The 13,751-nt window shown below is 37.7% G+C and overlaps 4 protein-coding genes and 1 long non-coding RNA gene across 5 annotated transcripts; 1 reads left to right on the top strand and 4 right to left on the bottom strand.

Annotated features, from left to right (window-relative positions):
• Positions 1-275: 275 nt before the first annotated feature.
• On the bottom strand, positions 276-1,532 carry LOC17890324 (heat stress transcription factor B-3). The gene is made up of 2 exons (XM_023784980.1): positions 1,220-1,532; positions 276-883 (listed from the first exon to the last, which is right to left on the bottom strand). The coding sequence occupies exons 1-2, from the start codon at positions 1,502-1,504 to the stop codon at positions 446-448; spliced, it is 723 nt and encodes a 240-aa protein (XP_023640748.1). The 5' UTR covers positions 1,505-1,532; the 3' UTR covers positions 276-445.
• A 2,718-nt stretch (positions 1,533-4,250) lies between these two features.
• Positions 4,251-7,477, top strand: LOC17887729 (NADPH-dependent thioredoxin reductase 3). Its single transcript, XM_006293934.2, has 10 exons — positions 4,251-4,525; positions 4,631-4,838; positions 4,959-5,064; positions 5,429-5,694; positions 6,117-6,396; positions 6,501-6,608; positions 6,687-6,773; positions 6,863-6,967; positions 7,064-7,194; positions 7,274-7,477. The coding sequence occupies exons 1-10, from the start codon at positions 4,291-4,293 to the stop codon at positions 7,332-7,334; spliced, it is 1,587 nt and encodes a 528-aa protein (XP_006293996.1). The 5' UTR covers positions 4,251-4,290; the 3' UTR covers positions 7,335-7,477.
• LOC17890472 (short integuments 2, mitochondrial) lies at positions 7,445-9,671 on the bottom strand. The gene is made up of 8 exons (XM_006295548.2): positions 9,402-9,671; positions 9,202-9,306; positions 9,038-9,115; positions 8,766-8,907; positions 8,523-8,593; positions 8,347-8,443; positions 7,870-8,087; positions 7,445-7,788 (listed from the first exon to the last, which is right to left on the bottom strand). Exons 1-8 carry the CDS (start codon positions 9,669-9,671, stop codon positions 7,510-7,512), a joined length of 1,260 nt encoding a protein of 419 aa, XP_006295610.2. The 3' UTR covers positions 7,445-7,509.
• Positions 9,672-9,930: 259 nt separating this feature from the next.
• Positions 9,931-10,994, bottom strand: LOC111831211. Its single transcript, XR_002834443.1, has 2 exons — positions 10,810-10,994; positions 9,931-10,257 (listed from the first exon to the last, which is right to left on the bottom strand). It is a non-coding gene; the product is annotated as an uncharacterized LOC111831211 (long non-coding RNA).
• A 554-nt stretch (positions 10,995-11,548) lies between these two features.
• On the bottom strand, positions 11,549-13,692 carry LOC17888718. The gene is given in 10 exon segments (XM_023785083.1): positions 11,549-11,755; positions 11,841-11,976; positions 12,091-12,170; positions 12,255-12,297; positions 12,571-12,644; positions 12,857-12,898; positions 12,985-13,081; positions 13,161-13,198; positions 13,349-13,400; positions 13,592-13,692. Coding segments are annotated over 10 exon segments (870 nt in total).
• Between the last annotated feature and the right edge of the window lie 59 nt (positions 13,693-13,751).

The following is a 13,751-nucleotide window of genomic DNA, read 5'->3' as shown; positions in this document are numbered from 1 at the left end:
TACCACACATTGTTAGATGATAGTTAGAAGGAGAAATCAGTACCGGACAAACAACATAGTCAAATTAATGCATTTATTCTCTTCCCATGATAGATTTATCTCCAAGAACCTGCCAATGAGCCCAAAAACAAAAAATAGATTAACCTAAATAAGGATTCTCTCTAAAGTAGGAATTAGGCTGGCAGTGTATAAGAAGTTAGGGCATTTGGGCTACCTAACTAACTCGCATTAAAGTATACGAGAAACTGTGCTCTTAGTTTATGTCTGTCTACCTATACACACGATACCATGTTTTGAACACGAAGCTTAATCAAATACAACACAATCAGAACCCGAGATTTTTCGGACATATGTAATCCTGATCTTCATTGTCATAAAAGAGTACTATATTGATGCAAAACTTGAAAACAATCTGAAGAAACTGGTTTCATCTAGCGATTTTGTTTCATTCAAGTTTTACTCCGAACAACTTAAGCCCATCATCATCTTCATCATCATTTTCATCGGTTTCATCTTCGTCTTCTCCTCTATATTTCTCCACCAGCTCCATAAGCTGCTTGCATTTATTCTTGGTTTCCCCGAGTTCGGAGCTTAATAACTCGTTTTCATGCTTCAAGCACTTGTTCTCGTCGAGTAACGCAGTGTATACACAAGAGGAGGAAGTGGAGCAAGACCGTTGATCCTCATGGTGATGATCAATCCCAAGCCGTTGATGATCTTCTTGCTTCACCGTCGACGTTGTTGGTACAACCTGATGATGAGACTTGTTGTTTGACCAATGTTGGCTCTTCCTTCTTCGGATATTGCTCATAAGCTCTCTTTTCCCCTTTTGAAACATCTCATTACAAAATTCCCATCTTATCGTCGTTACTTTTCTAAACCCCTACAATGTTTTTGTAACCACACTCATTAATTATCAAGCAAATCCACGTACAGACCCATATGCAAGTGTTATTTCTTGAAAATATGTTAGTATTTATTTTACTAAATAGCATGTTGAGTAAAGAAATACTATGGTCTTCAATATAGGTAAAAAAAAAAACATGTTATCTAGACATGTGTTTTATATATAGCAGAGAAAAGAAAAAGGTATAGTCATTCACCTAAGTTAATAAATGTTCATGGATCAATTACCCAAGAAAATATTTTAGGACTAGTAAACTCAAACAAACACAAATATTTTTCCCTACTTAATTGAAACAGTGGTGAGCATACGTACGTAAGTATTGAGCTGGCGAACGAAGCTAGAGAAGTTACAATGCTTGAAAAGTGTCGGTAACAGATCTCTAGCGAACTCCGCAGGCTGCCACACAACGAAGCCAGTTCCGTCTTCGTTCCAAGATATAACCTCGTCAGTTGTCGGATCCTCCACCACTTTATAGGTCTTTACCAAGAACGGTGGTGGTGGCTGTAGCTCCGCCGTGGATGTTGAAGTCCCGACCATAAACGCCAACGGCAAACGCTCCTCGTCGTTACAACGTAAATGATCACCAGCATCTTCCATAAACGAGAAGTATAATATATTCTTGAAGAGAAATAAATAGTAGAAGCTGATCTGATCAAACTAGAAAGACGTAACACGACTCCATAGAAAGAGATAGAGACGTTACTTAAATTTTAATAAGGTGGTTGAGACAAGAATATATATACTTTGAACCTTTTTCAAGGAACATACGCTTCCAAACATGCATATACGTACTCTATGATTCATATACACGCACACAAATTGTGTTGTATATTCTTATATATTTTTAATTAAAAGAAAATCGGTGTTTGATGATATTTAACTCTCTTTTTTTTCAAACTTAACGCTTAACAAGTTTAGCTAATTAACCACATTAATTTTCATTTAATTTGTGTATAATATTGGAGAAAAAATATTATACACAAATTAAATGAAACTGCATTAGTCGTTGCATTTACCAACCGAACTATATATATATTGTCAATATATTTTTAGTAGAAACGTATATATATGTTTGATTAGATGTACATATAGGAAACAATGATAAACTCACGAGTTATTTGTGTGAATATATATATATTTATGCATGTTGGTAAAATTGGATATTGTGATATGAAGCAACAAGTTTTGGACCCCTTTTAGGTGTGGTGGTACTATCAATTTACAAAAACAATGAACGCAAATCATGCATATTATTCATTACGCTTACCCATATTTGTAGGATTGTGTTTGTTCTCATGATCAATCAATTACCAATCATAAAAAGAAAAATAAAATTAAGCAAATTTCTTGAATATATAACTATAGACGTCCATTGCAAAAATATCATATTTATGAACAAACTTTTTTCTCTTAAAATACAATTTCTTAGATGTAAACTCCCATATAGCAGAAGTTATATATTATTAAGCAAATCCTTTTTAATGGTATTTTTTTAAGTGATAGGAAATTTGGTATAACTTATTAAGAAATAATTATGGCTTTGCTCCATTATAATTAGCATAATTTGTTTTTTTTTTGTAGGAGCATGCACATTGTTCATTTTTTCAAAATTGATGACTCTATCTTTTTGACTTTTCATGCTTAGTTATGTTAGCTTTTTGACACCTTATTTAACTTATATTAGTATAAAAAATCAGTGCATTCCTAGTATCAGAAGAAAAGAAAAAAAAGTAAGATGGGGGCTCACCAGATCTGAATGAAAAAAAAAGTAAAAAACATTCATCGCAATCAAATTTGAATCATATAATTAAGTTTACGTATCGTAAAAGAAGGTAAAACTATAGAAGAAAAATCCAAATTAAAAATAATATTTCGAAGTTTCAATTGGATAAAGTTTCCAAAGCTAAATCTCTTGAAGTGTTTGTCCATGACATAATCAAAGTTTATGTTAGTCAAAATAATGAAAGAAAATGAAGGAATCATCACCTTTTTCTTTGTTATATTGGTGTTTTGCTAATGGGATAACCGACAATGTTCCTTCGACGGCGCGTACCATCCACGCGCCTTCAGCAAAGAGAGAACTAAATTATAAGTATCCTACACTTGATGATTTCGTTCCGCATTAACACATCGTTCAGTAAAACATAAGTGCGGATTCATATATGTCCTGAAGAAATGGTTTGTATGTTACGTACCAATGCAACCATAAGGGGATCACAGAACTCCACCATATACTACTTCTTAGATATATGTATAATCTCTTTCTAGGGATCAAATTCAAGACTTTAGCGTCCTTGTTGAATGTCGAATCCGAATTTTACTAATAAATATTACATTTTTTAAAAAGGGTGAATTATTATAGTCAAGAACAGGTAATTAAGATAAACACAAATCTTACAAACTTCAAATAGCAAACCATCGAATTTGGATGACAAGTACGTAGGGCTAGGAACGGACGCTGCCTCTCTCTTTCTTTCCTTTTTAACAATAAGGTAAGTAAATAACGTTTAGTGGCGTGCATGGCGTCAAAACAAAATTACATACGACAACATCAAATGAAAAGTACAATTGTTGACTACAAAAACATTTGTAAATGCATGGAACTTAGACACTAGTAATTAGTCTGAGACTAAAGAATAAAAGAGAGATAAAGGCTCTTTGGTCTTCTTTGCGTTGCTTTCAGTTTCATAGTGTGTGGCTGCTCTTTTTGGTCAGCTTAAACTTTCTTGACTAATAACAAACCAGTTTGTCACTTCCCTCACCAACTCTTTCTTTGATTTTCGCTTCAACCTATATTCACATTGAACTACTTACGTAAAGTATATATAGCCTTCAATTTTAGTCCTTCCTAAGTTCTAACCTAAGGTATACACTTACGAATGTTGTTGTTTGAGTGACAAAGAAAGCGAATGTTAATTGTTGTTGAATTATGTTTTTTTTTATTCTAAAAGAGAAAATGTTCACCGGATTCCACCACTCGAGATTGTTTTTCTGTGTGTTGCATTCGAGAGATTGAATTAACAAGTTTATTATAAACACAATATTTGAGAGTTAAGACCCAATCCAGCCCATTCATATAGCCCAATAGAAAAAGGCCTTGAAGTGCCAGCTTCCCCCACTTCAAAACTTTTGCAATTGGCTTATCCCTCCGTTGAATAGCCGGGACTAAAATCAGTCAACACACATCTTCACCGTTCATACGTTTGATCACTTAAAATCCAACGGCTCGATATCATCTAAGCCTGTGGACTAAGAGAGCGAAGAGATAATGCTGAGGCGCGTGAGGCACAGTCGCCAACAGACATTGGTCTTTTTTTTTTTAACTGCAAAGACAATTGTATGGTCTCTGGTAAGGTAAGGTGAGGCCAGAGAAAAAAAAAAACATGGCTGCGTCTCCCAAGATAGGCATCGGAATTGCCTCCGTGTCATCGACTCACCGTGTCTCCGCCGCATCATCCGCTCTCTCTCCTCCGCCCCATCTCTTCTTCCTCACTACTACTGCTACTAGTACTACACGTCGCGGCAGCTCCTTCCTCCTCCGTCAACAACCAAACCGAACTCGCTCCTCCGATTCCCTCCGCCTCAGAGTCTCCGCCACCAATTCGCCTTCTTCTTCAGGTACTTTGGGGACTTTACTCTTTGCTTGTTTCTCAAGGTTTTGGCAGTGTTGCTAGAGCTTATACCAGTAATCGAGCTCGCTCTGTGTTGGTTCTGTAATTGCAGGCGAGATTATCGAGAATGTAGTGATTATAGGCTCCGGTCCTGCCGGTTATACGGCTGCGATATACGCCGCGCGCGCCAATTTGAAGCCGGTGGTATTCGAAGGATATCAGATGGGCGGAGTTCCCGGTGGACAATTGATGACAACCACTGAAGTTGAGAATTTTCCGGGATTCCCAGACGGGATTACGGGTCCGGATTTAATGGAGAGGTGAGAATAACATATTTTGAATTCGTTTGTTGTCTTTCATGCTGCATCTTTAGAGAGAGATCATGTTTCTGATGCTTCTTTTTTTCTTTTTTTTGGGTGGGTTTGTGTTTAAAATGGTAGAATGAGGAAGCAGGCTGAGCGGTGGGGAGCAGAGTTGTATCCCGAAGATGTTGAATCCCTTAGTGTCAAAACAGCTCCTTTTACTGTGCAAAGTAGTGAACGTAAGGTGATTATCTTTCTTCGTTTATCACTCTTTTTGTCGATTCCAATTAGATGGAGAATGCTGGTTTGGTTTTGTACATAAATGTGCTTTGTTTTCATAAAGCCACTTGCCGAATGCAATCTGCCTGCTGGTTTATTCTGCTTCTCCTACAAACGCCATTTTTTCGTAACCAATTGAAGGAAGAGCCCAGTGTTGATACCATTGGAGATTTTATTAGTTTTCCTAGTGCAGATGCTTTTATTTTTTTGATAAACCGATACTCTTACTAATAATGTTGTGAGGTTCGATAGTCTTTTAGAACTGGTGGGTATAGTTTTTCTTGGCTTGAGCTCTCATCCGGTGTTGCCCATTTGGGTTGATTTTATAGGTCAAGTGCCATAGTATTATTTATGCCACTGGAGCTACAGCAAAGAGGCTGAGGCTTCCTCGAGAGGAGGAATTCTGGAGTAGGGGGATAAGTGCTTGTGCAATCTGTGATGGAGCTTCGCCTTTGTTTAAGGGACAAGTACTTGCTGTGGTTGGAGGAGGAGATACAGCAACAGAGGAAGCTTTGTACCTCACAAAATATGCTCGTCATGTTCATTTGCTCGTTCGCAGAGACCAGTTGAGAGCCTCCAAGGCTATGCAAGATAGGTGAGTTTTTACAGGTTCTTATATTTTCAATAGCTTCTGGGTTATACATACTCTACTTCTCTTCTTTGACTTCTGATGAAAAACAATTAAAATTCCACAAGTGGTATGTCTGATTCAATTTCAGGGAATTAAGAAATCAAAACAGAATAGTCTGAGGCAGAACTTTGTATATCTGTACTGAGTCTTCTTTGTTGCATGTATTTGGCTCTTATCCATCTCTTCTCATGCAAATTCTTTCCTTTGGATTTTTCCGGGAACGCCTTTGCTATAATTTTCATTTCAAGTAAATCGATAACGAACCAGTATAGTGCTTATCCCCTTTGTTGGCTTATGGAATTATAGACTAATGAGCACAACGTAAGTTGAGTCTTTTCAACACCCTGAGTGTTTTTTTAACAGGTTGGTTATGGCGAATGTTTCAGAGTGATCAACAATCCAAACATCACAGTTCACTACAACACGGAAACCGTGGACGTATTGAGCAACACCAAGGGACAGATGTCTGGCATTCTACTCAGAAGACTTGATACGGGTGAAGAAACCGAGCTGGAGGCAAAAGGATTGTTTTATGGAATAGGACATTCGCCAAACAGTCAATTATTGGAAGGCCAAGTCGAACTCGATAGTTCAGGGTACGTGTTAGTTCGGGAAGGAACATCAAATACATCAGTTGAAGGTGTATTTGCTGCAGGAGATGTGCAGGTTATACTTTGGAACTTTTACCCATCTTTAAGTGTAGGTATTAACTCTGTGAAGTCATATTGGTTCGATAATTGTGTTAGCTACTCTCTTATTTGTCACTCTAGGACCATGAATGGAGACAAGCTGTAACTGCTGCTGGATCAGGATGCATAGCTGCTTTATCAGCCGAGAGATACCTCACAAGTAACAATCTTCTTGTTGAATTTCACCAGGTAGAAATTTTTATAAATATCTTAAATCTTATGCCACTTCACAAGGCTTACTCCCTTTCATGTTCCACCTTATGACAGCCTCAAACTGAAGAGGCCAAGAAAGAATTTACACAACGCGATGTCCAAGAAAAGTTTGACGTCACTCTTACAAAGCATAAGGGACAGGTTTGTCAAGATATGAACATTAACGTATTATCCACAAACATTTTCTCTGCCTCACATCTTTTTCCTTGCGATTTTTCCCCTGTGTTCAGTATGCTCTTAGAAAATTGTACCATGAGAGTCCAAGAGTTATATTGGTACTATACACTTCACCAACATGTGGCCCCTGTAGAACTCTGAAGCCTATTTTGAACAAGGTATTCCTTCAGTAGTCGAAATGAAACTTATCGGAAGACATCTTGGCTGGCCTGCTTAACTGACCATTTGTTCATTTCTCCTTCATATTGTTTCAGGTGGTCGATGAGTATCACAATGATGTGCATTTTGTTGAGATTGACATTGAGGAAGATCAAGAAATTGCTGAAGCAGCTGGAATCATGGGAACTCCGTGTGTGCAGTTCTTCAAGAACAAGGAAATGCTCAGGTTGGTAAATGTTCTTTCAGTTTTAGGATTGTAAAGATTATTGTGTTAAGCGTTGGCTAAAGATTCCGAGTCTATGCAGGACTATATCGGGTGTGAAGATGAAGAAAGAGTACCGAGAATTCATTGAGGCCAATAAATGAGGACACCAGATAGATTTGATTGTTTCTGGCAGATGCCAAATCTTATCATGATTCAATTTTGTTCATTCAAATACTTTGGAGTTACTGCAGCAACGCCATTGAATCTCAAATGAAAACAAAAAGAATCATCATATTAAGCTGAACGCATTATTGTGTTACAATTTGCTTTATGGTTTTACAAAACTACTACCCGTCTTGAATTGGGCGGGTTAGTTACAGTTTCAGGGACATCGTCAAGGATGAAAGGACCAAGTCTACCTGTCCTAAACAAAGTGAGAAATTTCTTGGACACCATTAACCTTGCTTCGGATGCTTTGTTAGGAATCTTCAATGCCTTTTGCAGAACTTCAAACTGTTGCTCAATCAAACACTCCAAATCATTCTCATCCTCTGTGTCTCCATCAAATTCGGAGAGCGTTGTGTACAGTGATCGTTGCACTTCTGAAATCATATCCTGTAGATGACAGAAAACCTCAATTAGTTAGGCCAATTTCAGGAGGAACATGAGCTTGAGATATAAGGTTATTATGCTAACCCCGACATAGTGCATAGCAGATGAATCTGGTTGTTTGGTTCTCTGGTGTCGAAGATCTTTTAAGTTATAGCTTGGTTTATCGATGCAGTCTGCATGAGACCCTTCGTTTCTTCCCTCAACTAAGTACTTCCAATGAAGAGGAGTCCCTCGAATGTTTAGAATGGCTAGGAAGTATTGCGCAATCCGCTCTTCTCCCACTACTGAATCTTTGACGGAACCTTGAATGTCGAAATTTTATAAAAACATAACATTCAGCTGGGGAGATCACATGCCGTAAGTGAATACACTCCTGGGGTAGCTAACTACTAAGAACTGAAATTGTAAGACCTAAACTGTATCATATTCTGATGAACTAAGTGCCAAGTATAAACTGTATCATATTCTTAGAATCTCAGTTCTTACACCTATACTGTATCATATTCTTTATCAAGAGACAGGAAGAAAGAAGAGAAGGGAGATAAAGATATAGATAAGAACCTGAAAGAGCAAGCTTCAAACCCGTTTCAATATCAGGGATACTTGGGACCAACACACCAGGGGAGTCTAGAACATATATGCTTGGTCGATGAGCAATCTGTACCACAGGAATTGCTCAGCATAGAGCAGAAGAACTAAATCCACATGGAAAAAGAGAAGTAAGAAAAATAAATAACCTTGAAACCAGCAATATCTTGTGTTACACCAGGCAGTGGACCAACCGTAGCTCTCTTTAATCTCTCCTGCACTATGCACATAATGCATATAATGAAATTCGTCATGTTACATTTCATTCATCATTGTGTTCATGCAATAATGAACTTGTAACTATATGCTTGGAGAAATGGGATTCAAGTTTTCAGACATATTTACGTAATGCTACTACATACTGCCTATGATCTGAGACGCTAATATATTACCAGGAAAGCGAGATGCTGCGATTTGATGGACTGAATTAATGAGTGCAGATTTTCCAACATTGGGGACACCAACCACCATTACAAGTAAAGTAGGCTCCCTAGCAATCACTTCCTTGAGCTTCAACTCCACGAGATCAAGCAGCTATGAAATCATACAAAGAAGTTAACTTTCCGATGCAGAATAATAACAGTCCCTATCAAATCATCTGTGTGACGAAACTATTACTGATTTAACACACCAACATAGATGTAAAGAGAATCAGTCTTCTAACCTTCATGACAGAGCTTCTGCTATGAGCATTAATAGCAATACAATCTTGCTGGCTGGATTCGAAATGACGAGTCCATTTCTACAAATTGCAGGAAAAAAAAATCAGCAACTCGACCTCACAGTGACTAACAAGGAGAAAACACAAAGGACCACGAAGTAAATTACATTGAGAACATTAGGGTTTGCTAAATCTTTCTTATTTAGAGCTATGATACGTCTCTTAGCTGACATTTGGGATTGTAGATCCTCGTTCGCCGATGACAGAGGAATCTGCAGAAAAAAAAAAAAAAAAAAAGACAACGAAAATTCAAGTTAATGATCAATGAATCGAAATAAACAAAAATAGTGTGGGTAATTTTACGGACACGAGCATCGCGAACTTCGATAACGAGATCGGAGAGCTTAAGGCGGTTGCGGATGGCGCGAGTTGCAGCAGCCATATGACCGGGAAACCAATTGACTTTTCCGGCGTCTTTAGCGAAGCTCATTCCGCCGATCAAACCTTTCTTCACCGTCTTCTTTAACAACATGACTATTTTCTCCGGGAAATAACAGCTTCGAAGGAGATAGAGGGGTTTTCTGAGGTTTTTCAGCTCTTCCCCAAAAAAACACCGAAGCAAATGTGGATATAGCATTTGGGCTCAATATGGGCTTTATTTCAATTACTTTTGGGCCTCATTGTAATTTTTTCATAGCAAATACGTTTTATGTATGTATAAAAACAGTTTTGACAACCCACGTCTAAACCATCATCCACTAGTGCTACTACACCCAACTGGACCAAATTTTGTGAACTAATAATACATATGTCTCAAATACCTTAAAGTCAAAATGTTACGAAGATGAGCCAACTAGTATGATGCATGTCTGAAAGAAGTTAAATACACATGTACAGTCACAAGTTTTTTATCATTCCATACATAACAAGAACATAAAGCATAAACATATTTGGACATTGAAGAAGAGGCAGTAGATAGAGGACGTGTACATTTAATCACAGGCTTATGACTCCAAACACCCTTAAGCCTTGAATTCAAGTTGGGGGCTCTTCTCCTTCCACTGCTTTCAAAGCCTGAAGCTCCAACTTAAACTGTGAAACATTCATCTCCTTCCTTGAACATTGATATCTTTGGGTCTTTCTCCGAGTGAGCAGCTTGTGGCTTCCCAACCACTGTACTGTGTTAAACCACACGGAAGCTCCATGAGATTCCCACCTTTCCTCTGTAACAAACATCTCTAGAATTTTATCATTTTCCAAGAAACAAAATCTCTCAGCGGCATATTCTGCCGAACACCATAGCAGCAGACACTAAAAATCTCTAGAATTTACGTACTCTTGCAAACAATTTCGGTTCGGTTTACATGGTTTTGGAGTTACAATTGATTTATGTTCGGTTTAAATTATAATTAATAAGGTTTGAGGAAAAAAAACAAATTAATTCACACGCGATGGGTTTATTAGAAAGAAGCGAGTTTGTTTCACCAGAAGCGATTTTGGGGGTTATAGCACACAGGAATCGTAGACACTCGCGCAACGCGCGTTTGGTGAGAGTGGGTGAGAAATAGAGCGCTCTGATTGGCTAAAAAAAATGAAATAGTAGAGGTGTAGCTCCTTGCTTCCTCCTCTATTATTATTATTACTTTTCTTCTTCTTCTCTCATTTCAGTGACTTCGTCTGCTAAAAAAAAACTACATTCCTTGTTCTACTTAATCTACCTTTATATTTACTAACTAAAAACTTATAGATGATAAAGTTTCCGAATTTAGTTCTACCTCAGTACATCTTCGCCTCACTTCCGGAATCAAATGAAGCTTGATAGGCCTGAGCTCTACCTCAAAACACCGAGCTGCTGAAGCGTGGCAGGAAAAAATATACTCGATGAACTGAGAAACCGAAGAAGAAAACGAAAATTCAGGTATCTGAAGACGAAACACACGAAAGAGAGAAATGAAAGAAGAAGATGAAGAACAAAAAGAAGCTCCATTGATTTGACAACGAAGAAGAGGACATATTATGCTCTCTCTTTTTTGTCGAGAAGGACACATTATGCTCATGGATCTGCATTATACTCGTTTAGGCCCATAAAGCCCACTAAAAGTCCATTACGAAATCCAATAGTAAAATAGAAAGCATGAGTTTAAAAATCTAATGTATTTTTAGCGTAGGATTTAGAACCGGTCGAAAATTATTTGATTACTATTATTTTAAAATTGAATAAATAATACTCCCTACTCCCTGGATTCATGAAAATCTGATATTCAATTATTTATTTTCACACATATCAACATGTCATTTATATACGTAATGATAAAGTATATAAACATTGTCGACGTTGTTGTCCACACACGTATATAATAAGAGTACATACTAATCAAATGTCTTACTAATGTAAAGACAAGGTTTATCATAAACTAATCAACGATGTGTTACATCAAGATTTTGATGAAAAAACAACATCTCACATTGACAATAAATTTAAAATCTAATACGCCCGTAGCCACTAAAACCAGATCACTCGGAAATCACTCGACTCTGGCAGACCGATCTGGCCTCTGGCATGCTCTTGCGGTGATAACAATTATGGATCCTTCTTAGCTTCCTTGAAACGAGAAGAAGTCTAAACTGCAGGGAAGTGTCAGCACCCTTTTCATTGTCCAGTGAACATCTCTTGGGCTCAGCTAACCTAGAGACTGATTCCTTGTTGGTGTGCCAAACAGACTAGAAAAATGTGTGAATATAAGAAGCCATTCAGAAATATAATAATACGTACTCAAAAAACATATAATATAATATGGGTGATAACTTTTTACCTCTTTTCCCTGCCTTGCAATTTGTTCTCTTCTTGGTCCATCAAACCTTGCGTAGCTCGTAATATCTGAATGTGAAGTAAGGTAAGTTCGTAGGATGTCATACCCTCGAGCTCTCTTCCATTCATTCTCCTGTGAGATGAAAACAAAAAAAAAGAACAAAAAAACCCACAATTAAATGGAGACAAAAACAAAGAACAGAGACTTTGCAGAGCAAAAAGTGGGAAATGGTAACCAAGTTATTACTCGTTAAAAAGCCACAATCTCTCGAACTCGCTCTGCAAGGATTCAGAGACTCGTCTCTCATATTCTCTCTTCATTTTCAGCTGCAAGCAGAAGAGCATTTAAAAAAAAAAACTCAAACTGGGGCAAGAAAAGAGATGGGAACATTACAGAATACACGTACGCACCAGTGGTGATAGACCATTTGGTTTCTCCTGTCTTTCTCCCAACCTGTATTAGATATCCATCATATATGCAGAAAAAGTCAGCCTCCACTTTTACACAATGGTTTAATGATCAAAAAGCAAGACATCATAACGTGATATTCAGCACAAAAGACAGCTTCAACTTTAAAAAAACCCCTAGTGATCTCTCTCAGATTCTGAGAGATGAAGGATTCAACTCCTACTGTATAGTAGCTAATAAGCCAAGAAAATGACGAGATACATATTTTTAGAACCAAACCCAACAAAAAGAAGTCATGTACTTTAGCAAAGAGGTTACCTGCTGGTAGAAAATTTGCAAGGAAAAAAAACCCCTCTCCTCATACCATTGGCTCCATGCTCTGCTTCCTTCTTCTGCAAAACCGTAGGCTTTGTGATTTATGTCAAAGTGAGAAAGCTTAAAACTGTCAACAAGGAACTTTAAGAAAAGAACCAAAAGCATGGGCCTTGTGAGAGATTTTAGACTGGAAAGGGTAAATCTGAGGCTCCTCAAAGATGCACAAACAAAGTTCTGATACAAGACAGTTAAAGAGAAGGCAGAAAAATTTATGAAATAGAATCTTTACCTGTTTGTGCAGCCTTTCATCTTCTTCTAGCTTTATCTTCTTCTGCAATAGAAGATAGTTAAAAAAAAAGATTCTTGAGAATTACGACATCTTCAATAAAAGGAGAGCAAAGAAAGTCAATATTTCACCTCTTTGTCCAGCACAATGCGCCCCACATCCTTAAGGTGACTTTCAAGAGCTAGCAGCTCGGTGAAACTGACACCCTCGTCCCTACCAGTCATTCTCCTGGAGTTGTGAAAAGAATAACACATGAACCAAAAGGGGCAAATGAACAAGAAAAGTTGGGAAACTCAGGCAGGCATACTTGATCAAAAACCGTAATCTCTCGACTTCTTTCCGCAGCTGTAGGAAGAGAAAGTTGAAGGTAAGCAAGAACATAGGTATGGGTATGAACATACAAAGAGATAGATAGAAATTCATTTGATGGTACTAGTTGAAAAGAGGACAGGAGAAAGCAAGTAACCGCATATGAGTGTGTGTGTGTGTACATACCACTGCTTCATTGTCGTGCTCCTGCAGCTTATCTTCAGAGCTGCATCCATATCTGGAAAAGGTCAAGGGTTTAGGTTTAAGTATATTCTCTGAGTAAATAGAGAATCAAGAAACCTAAGAAGCAGATATTTTCCATGGTTCGCATATCTCAAATCACCTAAAGACCTACTAAATCAACAATTATAAAACCCTAGAAAATCGAAACCTTAGCTTGTTTGTCAAGTCTTTCTGTGTGAGAAGTACCTGCTGCTGGAGAATTCGCAGAAATTGCACGGCACTCTCGTCTTGTTCGTTTTATCTCTTCGCTTCCTTTTCATCTTCGTCTGAACGTCTTCTCTCCCCATCTATCGAATCGAGCGAAACCTTTTTTTTTCTTACCCCTTTTAAATTGCACATAAATGCA

This window comes from Capsella rubella, unplaced genomic scaffold (assembly GCF_000375325.1).
Source record: "Capsella rubella cultivar Monte Gargano unplaced genomic scaffold, Caprub1_0 scaffold_4, whole genome shotgun sequence".
Taxonomy (NCBI): Eukaryota; Viridiplantae; Streptophyta; class Magnoliopsida; order Brassicales; family Brassicaceae; genus Capsella; species Capsella rubella.
Note: the sequence above shows the minus strand (reverse complement) of the source record. Positions and strands in the feature narration are given on the sequence as shown.

Excerpts from the sequence above, each read along its gene's own strand:
- LOC17890324 (XM_023784980.1), bottom strand. The coding sequence starts at position 1,504 with ATGGAAGATGCTGGTGATCATTTACGTTGTAACGACGAGGAGCGTTTG. Across the intron at positions 884-1,219 it reads TTCGCCAGCTCAATACTTAC|GGGTTTAGAAAAGTAACGAC; the intron begins GTACGTATGCTC and ends AAAACATTGTAG.
- LOC17887729 (XM_006293934.2), top strand. The coding sequence starts at position 4,291 with ATGGCTGCGTCTCCCAAGATAGGCATCGGAATTGCCTCCGTGTCATCG. Across the intron at positions 5,065-5,428 it reads TGCAAAGTAGTGAACGTAAG|GTCAAGTGCCATAGTATTAT; the intron begins GTGATTATCTTT and ends TTGATTTTATAG. Across the intron at positions 6,774-6,862 it reads TTACAAAGCATAAGGGACAG|TATGCTCTTAGAAAATTGTA; the intron begins GTTTGTCAAGAT and ends CCCTGTGTTCAG.
- LOC17890472 (XM_006295548.2), bottom strand. The coding sequence starts at position 9,671 with ATGCTATATCCACATTTGCTTCGGTGTTTTTTTGGGGAAGAGCTGAAA. Across the intron at positions 9,116-9,201 it reads CAAACCCTAATGTTCTCAAT|AAATGGACTCGTCATTTCGA; the intron begins GTAATTTACTTC and ends TGCAATTTGTAG. Across the intron at positions 8,088-8,346 it reads TTTGAAGCTTGCTCTTTCAG|GTTCCGTCAAAGATTCAGTA; the intron begins GTTCTTATCTAT and ends TCGACATTCAAG.